The sequence below is a fragment of the Carcharodon carcharias genome, chromosome 21, assembly GCF_017639515.1.
Source record: "Carcharodon carcharias isolate sCarCar2 chromosome 21, sCarCar2.pri, whole genome shotgun sequence".
Classification (NCBI taxonomy): Eukaryota; Metazoa; Chordata; class Chondrichthyes; order Lamniformes; family Lamnidae; genus Carcharodon; species Carcharodon carcharias.
In genome coordinates this window covers 20,986,694-20,998,822 of record NC_054487.1, presented here as the reverse complement: position 1 = coordinate 20,998,822, position 12,129 = coordinate 20,986,694, and the positions used below count along the sequence as shown (strand labels likewise).

The 12,129-nt window shown below is 47.1% G+C and overlaps 2 protein-coding genes across 3 annotated transcripts in view; one reads left to right on the top strand and one right to left on the bottom strand.

Annotated features, from left to right (window-relative positions):
• Positions 1-7,999, top strand: part of nwd1 (NACHT and WD repeat domain containing 1) — an 81,796-nt gene extending 73,797 nt beyond the window's left edge. The window contains exons 18-19 of the mRNA XM_041215635.1: positions 3,118-3,223; positions 7,686-7,999. Of these exons, the coding sequence (XP_041071569.1) occupies positions 3,118-3,223; positions 7,686-7,999 (420 nt within the window). The remainder of the gene's footprint in view (positions 1-3,117; positions 3,224-7,685) is intronic.
• A 2,864-nt stretch (positions 8,000-10,863) lies between these two features.
• The window catches only part of LOC121293228 (differentially expressed in FDCP 6 homolog), a 164,806-nt gene continuing 163,540 nt past the window's right edge, over positions 10,864-12,129 (bottom strand). For both annotated transcript variants that reach the window (XM_041216078.1, XM_041216080.1), the window contains one exon: positions 10,864-11,449. In XM_041216078.1, the coding sequence (XP_041072012.1) occupies positions 11,214-11,449 (236 nt within the window). In that variant the 3' untranslated portion in view covers positions 10,864-11,213. The remainder of the gene's footprint in view (positions 11,450-12,129) is intronic.

The window sequence follows — 12,129 nt, the reverse complement described above, 5'->3', positions numbered from 1 at the left end:
CATGGATTGTTAAAAAAAAATCATGATTAACTAACTTGACTAAGTTTTGATGAGGTGACAGAGATGGTTGATGAGGGTAATGCCATTTATGTGGTGTACATGGACTTCCAAAAGAGGTTTGATAAAGTGCCACATTATAGACTTGTCAGCAAAGGTGAAGTCCAAAGACTAGAAAATGCAGTGGCAGCATGAACAGGAAGCTGGCTGAGTGACAGGAAACAGAAAGTCATGGTGAAAGGTTGTTTATTGGACTGGAGGAAGGTATTGCGTGTCCTTCAGGGCTGGGTATTAGGACCACTGCTTTTCCTGATCTATGTTAATGACCTGGTCTTGGGTGTACAGGGCACAATTTCAAAATTTTCGGATGAGCTACAAGAGGCATCAATTTTGCTCCCAATTTCTACTCCTCTGTCGCCTTGACATGGTCCATCTCTGACAGTTCTCTTCACTTCTTTGACTTCTCTGTCTCCATTTCTGGGAATAGACTGTCTACCAATATTCAGTATAGTCCCACCGACTCCCACAGCTACCTCGACGACACCTCCTCACACCCTGCTTCCTGGAAGGACTCCATTCCATTCTCTTGGTTTCTCCGTCTCTGTGGCATCTGTTCCAGTGATGCAACCTTCCACAACGGTGCTTCTGACAAGTCTTCCTTTTTCCTCACAAGGAATCCCCCGCACCGTGGTTGACAGGGTCCTCAACCGTGTCTGACCCATTTCCCAGACTTCTGTCCTCACCCCTTCCCCTCCCTCCCAGAACAATGGTAGGGTTCCCGTTGTCCTCGTTTTTCACCCCACCAGCCTCTGTATTCTAAGGATAATCCTCTGCCATTTCCGCCAACTCCAGCATGATGCCACCACCAAACACATCTTCACCTCCTCTCCCCTGTCAACATTCCAAAGGAACCATTCCCTCCATGACACCCTGGTCCATTCTATCACCCCCAACACCTCAACCCCTTCCCATGGTACTTTCCCATGTAATCACAGGCGGTGTAACACCTCTTTACCTCCTCCATCCTCACTGTCCAAGACCCCAAATGCTCCCCCAGGTGAAGCAGTGATTTACTTGCACTTCTTTCAATTTAGTCTACTGTAATTGCTGCTCACAATGTGGTCTTCCCTACACTGGGGAGACTAAACACAGAGTAGGTGACCACTTTGTAGAACAGCTTCACTCAGCCCACAAGTCTGACCTCGACTTTCCACTTGCTTGCCATTTCAATTCACCACCCTGCTCTCATGCTCACCTTTCTGTCCTTGGCCTGCTGCATTGGTCCAGTGAAGCCCAACACAAACTGGAGGAACAGCACCTCATCTTCCAATGAGGCCCTTTACAGCCTTCCGGACTTAACATTGAGTTCAACAACTTCAGACCATGAACTCTCTCCTCCATTTTGATTTTTTTTCTCCCGAGTGTCAGTTCTCATGTTTTGTTTTCAGACGGCGCTGACCTTTATTCTGCTATTAACACCTATTTTGGATCAAAGCTTTCGTCTTTAGTACTATCATTACCACTCCCTTTGTCTTGTGATCCATGACATCCATGTCATATAATCTCTCCTGCCCTCCAACCTTTCCCTGATCTTCTATTCTGCCCAACCTGCCTGTCCCCAGCCCCCAACACCCCAACCATTTTCAACAGCATAAAACCCATTACATTTCTCCCCCTCTCTAGGGGAGAAAGTCACATTGGGTTTGAAACATTAATTCTGTTTCTCTCGCCACAGACGCTGCCAGACCTGCTGAGCTTTTCCAGCACTTTCTGTTTTTATTTCAGATTTCCAGCATCTGCAGTATTTTGCTTTTACTCAGGAGGACAGAGACTGGCTGGTGGAATGGCAGATGAAATTTAATGCACAGAATTGTGAAGTAATATATTTTGGGAGGGAAACCAAGGAGAGGCACAAATTATTGAAGGTGGCAGGACAGGTTGAGAAAGTGATTAATAAGGCATACAGGACCCTGGGCTTTATAAATAGAGGCACGGAATACAAAAGCAAGGAGGCTATGGTGAATCTGTAAAATACTATATCAGCCTCAACGGAGTTATGTGGATAGATCAAAGAAACTTGATATATTTTCCTTAAAGAGAAGGTTGACAGCAGATTTGATAGAGGTATTTAAAATCATGCAGGGTCTGGACAGAGTAGATAGAGAGAAATGGTTCCTGTTAGCAGAAGAATCTAGAAGCAGAGGGCACAGATTCAAGGTGAATGAGAAAGAACCAAAGGTGACATGAGGAAAAACTTTTTTACATAGCGAATGGTTTGGATCTGGAATGCACTGCCTGAGAATGTGTTGGAGGCAGATTTAACCATGGCTTTCAAAATGGAAACTGGATAATTATCCTTCTGGGCAGGATCTATTCTATGATTCTCTACTACTGTCTGGCAGCACAGCACCCCCTCAGAACAGCACTGTGTATGGCAGCTTGGATCATGAACTTAGATGTCCAGACTTGAACTCACAACCTTCTGACTTAGGAGAGAATGCTACCACTGAACCACAGCAGACATTGTAATTGTACTCTCCTAGAGGAAGGTAGACTTTAAGACCAAGGTGATTGAAGATTGAAAGCAAGTTTATCCACTCTGATGGGCTTCATATTGGAACCAGTTAGATCAATGCTTCTCTGAGATGTTACAATGGCTCATTGATGTGTTCTGTTTACAAAGCCGGAGGAATCAGAAGGACCCAGGTTCAATCTTTGGTCATTGTGAAGATTTCAGTAGAGCTGCCCTTTTGTGGGGGTGAGCTGCAATTATTCTTAGTGGATGGGAGAAGTAAAATTGCGTGCTTGTGTGGCTGTGTGTATGTTGTTTGTGGGTATTTAATGAAGTCCAGATTGGGCTCACTCCAATCCCTAACCCTCTCCACTCACTTGGGACATTTCCTGGAAAGCCCATGAAACAGTAGCTCAGTGAGGAGCCAGCGCTCAGGTGACACATTGGGGATGAAAGGACAAGATAGTATAGAGGTATGGGAGCCATATACCAGGTCAGATCTTCCCTCATTGACCTGCCCAGCAATTGTGGGTTATCCTTATTGCAGGAAATGATAGGAGTTTCACTTGAGAGCCAATACTGACTGCCTGCTCTTCTCATCCAATCAGGGCCTGTTCTTTCAAGGTGTGGTCTGTGCTGCGTTCTCCCAGGATGATCGTCATGTCTACACTGGCTCGCAGGATCGAACGATCAAAGTGTGGGACCTTCAGAACGGTTTGTGGCTCTGTTGCTCATTTCGAGGCTTGGTCAGACTGGCAAATTTCAGAAAGGCTCCTAGCAACGTTTTGAGCAACCATTGCAAAATGGCCTCCTCCCTGCTATTTTAGAATCACTCCCCCTCCCACAGGTGTCTCCAGCTCAGGAATGTCCAAGCATTTCCTTCCTTGGCATGTGTAGATTTGTAGAACAGAGACTCAGGAAGGGCTCCAGGTATAAAGGGTGCCTCTTGGGCTCCACTAATTCCCAAGTATCTCAAGTTACTGCTGCTGACTGCTCCTGGTCTGAGGGTTTATCTGCCAATGAAGTTTCAATGCTGAGAACTGCCCTTTCTCAAATAGGATAAAGCAGCAAAGAACTGAACATCAGTGAAATAGTGCTGAGGGTTGTGAAGAGAATGGGTCACCTACGTCAACCAACCCATTGACATGGACTTTCCCATTTAAACTCCTACATAGTTACCCCACTGTCTCCCCCTCTCTTACCTCTCCCCAAACACAGTCAAAGCGCATTTTAAACTCTGCATTAAACTACATTACTGATCCCAGATCTCCCTGTGTTGCTGCACTGCTGTCCTACCGAATGTGCACAAGGGCATACTGCTTGGTTTTGGAAGGGCTTAGCCTTTCTGTATCAGTTTTCAGACACTACAGTCCTGAAAACACTGATTCCGTGCCGGCACACATTCCCGCAGGAAAATCCACATCTTGATATCTTGTCACCTGGGACCCCAGCTAGTAAGAATCAGCAGACGATTTAATTGTACGGGGCATCGCAAGAAGCCCCCTCCTATCCTTAACTAATCTGGCTGAGCCCAGACCCTCCCTAACCTAGAGGCATTGGCCCCAGATGCAGCACCCAAACAATGAGCATTACTGTACCGGCAGGGAACGGACCAAAGGCTCTTTCTCTCTTCTTTCAGCTTGTTTGTGGTGCAATTTGATACCTCACTGACAAATGGCTCCAAGCAGCCTCTGGCTCAGTGACTTTTCTTGCTAATATTTGCGTTTTTCAAGAAGATAGAATGGTTTTGATTTTGGAATTGCAGACCACAAAGCAGTGATTAGATGCAGAGTAAAGCTCCCTCCAGATCCACCCAACATCAATAGCCAAAGCCAATCTCAGATAACATGCTTCACCAGTCTGATCAATGCCCACTCTACCAATCCTGTGGCCGCTCTGAGCTGGTACTTCCCAATGAGGGTTTTGCATGCTCACGCCAACTAGTTACTGGGTTGAGTTCTAATGAAGGGCCAGTGAATTGAATCATTAGATCCTTCAGTACTGCTCCTCCAACAGAGCACCACTCCTTCAGTACTGCACCTCTCCTCGTATATCACACCCTCAGCACTAGCAGTCAACTTGAATTATCGGCTCAAGTCTGTGGAGTGGGGTTTGAACAACAATACAACAATTGCACTTTTTAACCTCATAAACATCCCAAAAAGTGTCTTAAAGGAGGAACCCGAGGTAGTGAAGTGGAGGGATTTAGGGAGGAAATTCCAGAGTTAAGGCCCCAGGGAGCTGAAGGCATTGTCACCATGGTGGATGATGGGAATCAGGGATGCGCAAGAGGCTGGAATTAGAGCAGCACAGATATCTCAGAGGTTTTTTTTAATTCTTTAATGGAATGTAGGCATCATTGCCAAGGTTATTGCTCATCCCTAATTGCCCTTGAGAAGGTGGTGGTGAGCTGCCTTCTTGAACCGCTGCAGTTCATGTGGTGTAGGTACACCCACAGTGTTGTTAGGGAAGGAGTTCCAGGATTTTGACCCAGCAACAGGAATGGTGATATATTTCCAAGTCAGGATGGTGAGTGGCTTAGAGGGGAACTTCCAGGTGGTGGTGTTCCCATCTATCTACTGCCCTTGTCCTTCTAGATGGTGGGGGTCATGCGTTTGGAAGGTGCTGTCGAAGAAGCCTTGGTGAGTTGCTGCAGTGCACCTTGTAGATGGTACACACTGCGGCTACTGTGTATCAGTGGTAGAGGAAGTGAATGTTTAGGTTGGTGGATGGGCTGCCAATCAAGTGCGCTGCTTGTGTCCTGGATGGTGTCGAGCTTCATGAGTGTTGTGGGAGCTGTACTCATCCAGGCAAGAGGAGAGTAATCCATCACACTCCTGACTTGTGCCTTGTAGATGGGGGACAGGTTTTGGAGAGTCAGGAGGTGAATTACTTGCCTCAGAATCCCCAGCCTCTGACTTACTCTTGTTGCCAAAGTATTTATATGGCTAGTCCAGTTCAGTTCCTGGTCAATGGTAACCCCCAGGATGTTGAGTGTGGGGGATTCGATTATGGTAATGCCATTGAATATCAGGGGGCGATGGTTAGATTCTCTCTTTTTGGAGATGGTCATTGCCTGACACTTGTGTGGTGTGAACGTTACTTGCCACTTGTCAGCCCAAGCCTGGATATTGTCCAGGTCTTGCTGCATTTGGACATGGACTGCATCAGTATCTGAGGAGTTGCAAACGGTGCTGAACATTGTGCAATCATCAGTGAACACCCCCATTTCTGACCTTATGATGGAAGGAGGGTAATTGATGAAGCAGCTGAAGATGGTTGGGCCGAGGACACTACCCTGAGGAACTCCTGCAGTGATGTCCTGGAGCTGAGATGACTGACCTCCAACAACCACAAACACCTTCCTTTGTATTAGATATGACTCCAACCAGTGGGGAGTTTTTCCTGATTCCCATTGACTCCAGTTTTGCTAGGGCTCCTTGATGTCAAGGCCAGCCACTCTCACTTCACCTCTGAAGTTCAGCTCCTTTGTCCACTTCTGGACCAAGGCTGAAATGAGGTCAGGACCTGAGTGACCCTGATGGAACCAGGGTTATTGGTTGGAGGAGGTTACAGAGGTAGGGAGCAGCAGGGCAGTGAAGGGGTTTGAAATAAGGGTGAGAATTATAAAATTGAGTCATTGGTTAACTTGAAGTCAGTGTAGGTCAGCGAGCAGAGGGAGGAGGGGGGAATGAGATTTGGAGGAACTTAGGACACGGGCAGCAGAGCTTTTGATGAGCTCAAGTTTACGGAAGGCAGAATGTTGGAGGCTGGCCAGGAGTTTGTGGGAATGGACGAGCTTGGAGGTAACGAAGGCAAGGTTGAGATTTTAAGGATTAGGAAGCTGCAGCAGGGGCGGAGTTAGACAGTGTTACAGAAATGGGAATAGACAGTCCTAGTGATGGTGCAAATATGTGGTTAAAAGCTCATCATGGCATCAAGCATGACACTGAGGTCATGAACAGTCTGGTTCTGGTTCAGCCTCAGACAGTTCCCAGGGAGAGGGATGGAGTCGGGGGCTAAGGAATGGAGTTTTTGCCACGTACTGAAACCAGCGGGGCCTGAACTTTACCAACATTGATAATATTCTGGAGGGGGGACCATTTCCGGCTCCTGATCCCACACATCCCCACCTCTGATTTACTTTTATAAAAGCAGCCAATTGGCAGACAGCCTCCACTGTCACCATCCAATTGGGGATGGCGGGCAGGTTCAGGAGGCGGGAGCTGAATAGAGTGAGGGAGGCTGACAGCTCTCACTGTGTGACAGGTGAGAGTGCTGCTCAGGCCCAAGCAACAGGAGCGACAAGGAAGAAATGGAGTCATTATCAATATGAGGGGAGAGGCTGAGACCTCATTAGGTCAATGACAATCGGAGACATCCACCTCCAGAAAGATCCACAATGAATGATAAGGCTGTGACATGGGAAGAAAGCAACCTTGCTGATTTCTGTAGGTGTTATTTAGATATCTTTCAGCTTAACATAGTCTCCACCTCCCGCTGGTCAGCCAGCTCTTCTCACTTGCTGGGATGCAAACACAGTGGGGAGGGGCCTGCTGAAAATTGCAGTGATAGGAGCGAACTAGTTCTTTAACTGCCTTCATCGGTTTTCTATCATTGGGGGGGTGGGTGAGTTGCCATTAACTCCACAAGGCCGCTTCTTGGAAAAGCAGACAGGGGTGGGGAAAAAGCCAGGGAACCAGACCGACACCCCCTCCTGTGACAAAATCCAAATCCAAGGGGCCAGGAAAATTCCAGCCACTGGCTCAGTCTTTCAAATATTTAATTGGGGCAAATTTCTGCTCGTTTAGAACTGGATATCAGTCGAGCAGTCCAGCAACTTAGAGGGAGGGCGGAGGGGTAGAGAGAGTTGGTGGTGAGGTGAAAGATGAGAATGCTACCAATGAGCTACCTGTATGTGAGAAACTCATTTCCGCTGAGCCTGTAGCAGACTGGTTTAGGTTTCCACATTCAGTTCCTGTCTCATTAACTCAGTTACTTTGAATGCGGCTGTTATCAGTGTCATCATTGATGATCGAGAATGTAGCAACAAACACCTTAAGCAGTAGAAAAATCTCTCACAAGTTAAATTAAGACCTTAGCCTGAACTCTGAAAGTTAAAACCCCAGTGGATTAGTTCTGGAGAGGTTCACCAAGGTTCCTTTGCTTTCTGCAGGTTCACTCTTGACAGTGCAGTACGTGTACGCGGAGGTAACCAGGATTGTGCCAACTTCAGATGGGATGGTGGCCAGCACAAGGCTCGGCTACCTCATCAAGGAGAGATTCACAAGCCCTGCAGCTGTTGATCCCAGTTACAACCCACTCAGAAACATCAGGGCCAGCTGCTGTGTGCGGTCCAGGCAGGGGAGAGGCATGAGGAGAGTCTATGCCACTGGCCCCGGCAATATCAGCAGAGAGACACCAAAAAGATCACAAACCAGAGCCCTCCTTCAGAACTCAATGCAATCCCAGACCTGCTCCCTGCTCTGAACACAAAGCAACAAATCTTGCAGTCCCAGAGTGACTCATTCTTTTTAACATACCAGATATCAACACGTATTTTATCAAAAGATAAGGCAAAACATTCAAGCAATCTAACCCCCTACCCCTGCCCCCCCCAGACTATTAGAATGTTGTTGATCTCAATTGTGCCAATCATTTATACATCTCGATTGTACTAATAAATTAATAAATATTGTCATTCATTAAATAGGTAACAAAAAACAGATGAAATTATTTAGCTTGCTGCTTCTACTAAAGGTGCTGACTCTTTCCCCCCTCCCCTCTCCTGAAGGTGCTGACTCCCACTCCCACTCCCCTGAAGGTGCTGACTCTCTCTCTCTCCCCTCCCCTGAAGGTGCTGACTCTCTATCTCCCCTCCCCTGAAGGTGCTGACTCTTTCCTCCCCCCTCTCCTGAAGGTGCTGACTCTCTCTCCCCACTCCCCTGAAAGTGCTGACTCTCGCTCCCCACTCCCCTGAAGGTGCTGACTCTCTCTCCCCCTCCCCTGAAGGTGCTGACTCTTTCCCCCCCCCTCACTCTCCTGAAGGTGCTGACTCTCTCTCTCTCTCCCCTGAAGGTGCTGACTCTCTCTCTCCCCCTCCCCTGAAGGTGCTGACTCTCTCTCCCCCTCCCCTGAAGGTGCTGTCTCTCTCCTCCTCCCCTAAAGCCGATGATCTGAAAGAAGGTACTTCTAACAGTGCAGCACTCCATCACTGCACTGGGCTGTTAGCTTGGATTATCTGTGAAGGTCTCTTCAGCTGAGAAATCTCTGACTCTGGCGAGTGTGCTGCTCTCTCCCTCTGGGCTGGTTTGGATTAGGATTATTCCAGTTAATTAGACTAGAAGGTCTCTGGCTTCATCTTCTCTCCTGCCCATGATTAGATTTGAACCCTGATTTCCCATTTTAGGCCAGGAGTTTCGATAGTTGTGTGTCCTTGGTGCGTGGTAGGGAATGAAGGAATGGGTCACACGGAGACTCAGGTCTGACTAGTTCCAGTTGAGCCATCGGGATGCTTCAGTCGGACTCATTCTCCAGCCTAACAGTTGGTTTCTAGTTAATGGCCCAAGGACTGTTGCTAGTTACTCTATCAATGGGTCCATTTAATGGTTGAAAACAGTCTCACCCACCAACTTTCAAATGGTCAATGTTCCGGGATGGACAAAGAAAACACCTCAAAGACACCCTGAAGCTCTCCTTGAAGTGTGGCAGCATTGACATAAATGACAGGGAGGATCTCGCTACCAAGCCTTCAAAATGGTGACAACTTGTCCATCAAGCTGCATCACGCTTTCAGACCCAGTGCCTCAATGATGAGGCAGAACAGTGGCAGCGAAGGAAAGACAAGGAAGCAAATCCCGCACTCCAGATCCCATTACATCATGGGTCATCCTGCCCCATGTTCCCAAAGATCTGTGGGTCGAGAATCGGCCTGGTCAATCACATGAAGACCCATAGCAGAGACTTGCCACCCTGAGTAGACACCATCCTTGAATCGAGAGACAGCCAATGATGATGATGACAACGGGTCCCATCAGCCCTTTGTACCTTGCTTAACTGGTAATTCTGCATATATGAGTCCAGGCAGTGACTATCTTCAGGCCATTTAACAACAAGGGGCATCACAGTCAAGCCTGCTCCTTGCCCTCACCCAACAGCGACAGTGACTGGCAGCAGCAGCATTAGTTGATACTTGCTTGTTCAGGGTTACTGAAGTTAATTGTATTGTCCTTCTCCCACCCATCCCCCTCCCCAGCACCCTGCCCCTCACAACCCACCCCGCTCCCATCTTCTGTCCTGGTGGAGACCATGGAACTCAATTTTAACTCAGTGTAAGTGAATGGCTTTTGAGTGAGTTAAAATTTCACTCCCATAAGGCAGTCACCTCCAACATCAAATCAGAAAACCAATCCCCAATTTTCCTCTAATTTGGTTTCAGTAAAATAGTGTGACTCAAATGTACTCAGTTTACATCATTAACTTTGAGGTACACAACGAAATACACTGCTGTGTCTCTCCTACCCACTCATACTTCCCCTCCCTCCTCCTAACCCCATTTCTCCAATCCACTGGCTCTGAACAGCCCCACATTCTGTCTGAACCTCTGCTGTTCATTTGAACCTTTCACCTGCTCGTAATTAATTCTTGACATTACCCTCAAATCTCAAATGGATCACCACAATGTCTCCATTTCATCAAAGAAAACTAGACAACGTCTTCCCTCCTCCCTCTTTACTCAAATGTTTTGATACTCTGAATCATTGTGGCATCTTTTCTCTTCTCCGAAAGACACCAACATTTTTCTATCATTAGCTGACTGGAGCTGGATACAGGGATAACAGAGATTATCAGGGGCCTCAATCTCAGTTAAGCCTCCATGCATGGACCAGGGTTACCAACTCTTCAGGGTTGGCTTGGAGTTTCCAGGAATTGAAGATCAATCTCCAGGACACTGCTGTGTGCAACCCTGGAGAAAAATCATCGGGACATTAAAAAAAAGTTTTTTTTGTCATTTGCTTTAAACATTTCTCTTCCCTAGAAGGAAGAAATGACAGACAAGCATCATCCAATTGGGTAATGAGTCTTTTTGCACTCCAATTGGTGTAAGAATTCCATGCGTCACAAGGATGGATGTGTTGGCCGACTAGTGGCTGGAGTGCGAGGGGCAAGTCGTGAGGAAACGTCCAGGAATATATTTCGTCACAGTTGGCAACCCTAGAGTGGACTCCTCTCCCTCAGTCTCAGTAATATCTCCATCATTAAGAGCTTTCTGGTTGTACTAAACTTTTATGGAATAATTCTCCACACCACTATAAAAATAACAGAAACAGGTAGAAAAAACAAGGCAAAGAGGATTGAAGTTAGTGACGATTCTTTATCATTAGTTGAATATTAGTGAAGGCCCAATTTCGTTACAAAGCACTTTGGAGTCAGTTTATATTGATGTACCTGTCCCTTCTGCTATTGACTACCTTAGGCTGTCCCCACTGCGTCCGAGGCTCCCGTGTCAATGAATACAGTAGCGTTCCCAGATATGCAGACGCCAGATGTTACAAGCTGTCCGACACAATGAAGGACAGGGAGCTGAAAGTGGAAGTACACAGCGATCCAATTGTGGTTTCCTTTGTGGGGTTGCAAGGGGTTGTGGCATTCTTCACATCTTCCTCACACTCGCCAGTCCACGCCGCCATCATAGCCACTTCACCTAGAGGGGCGTTGCTCCCATTAACGACACATTCTTCATGTATTCTTCTATGTTCTCGTAATCCTCAGAGTCGGACTCAAATGTCTCCTTTGAGACCTGCGTTGAGGTCTTGGGATCATTATTCCTGTCGAGTGGCCTTGTTTTCTGATGGGTTTTCTTGAAGCTGAATTCTTCGGGGGTGAAGGCTCCGCATCCTCTGTGGCTCAGGATGTCACTGCTCGGCTGATTCTGGGCAGCTGTAATGTGAGGTCACACATTTTACAACAGCAATTCGTATTTACATAGCATCTTCAACATTAGTAAAAAATCCTAAGATTCTTCACGGGAGTGTTATCAGACACAATTCGACACTTAGCCACATAAGGAAATATCAGGTAGGTTTTAAAGAGCAGCTTAAAGGAGGAAAGAGAGCAAGGTAGAGAGGCAGTGAGGTTTAGCGAAGCAAATTCCAGAGCTTAGGGCCTAGCCGACCTGGAGTGATGGAAATCTGGACGCACAACAGACCAGAATTGGAGAAGCACTGAAATCTTCAAGGCTTATAGGGCTGGGGGAGGTTATAAAGACAGGGATGGATAAGGCCATGGAGGGAATTGAAAACAAGGATGAGAATTTTAAAATTAAGGTGTTGCCAGAGCAGGAACCAATGTAAGTCTGTGAGCGCAGGCGCGATATATGGGGTAAGTTACAGCCAGCTCGAAGCTCTTACCACTGTTATGTGCTAAGCGACTAGAAATCATCACATCTGGTCATAGATGGAACTCTGACAGCCTCTCCGGACTGCCATTTTCACCACAAAAGGATCCCAGGCAACCTTTTCTGTCGAAGGGTCATGAGGACTCGAAACATCAACTCTTTTCTTCTCCGCCGATGCTGCCGGACCTGCTGAGTTTTTCCAGGTAATTCTGTTTTTGTTTTG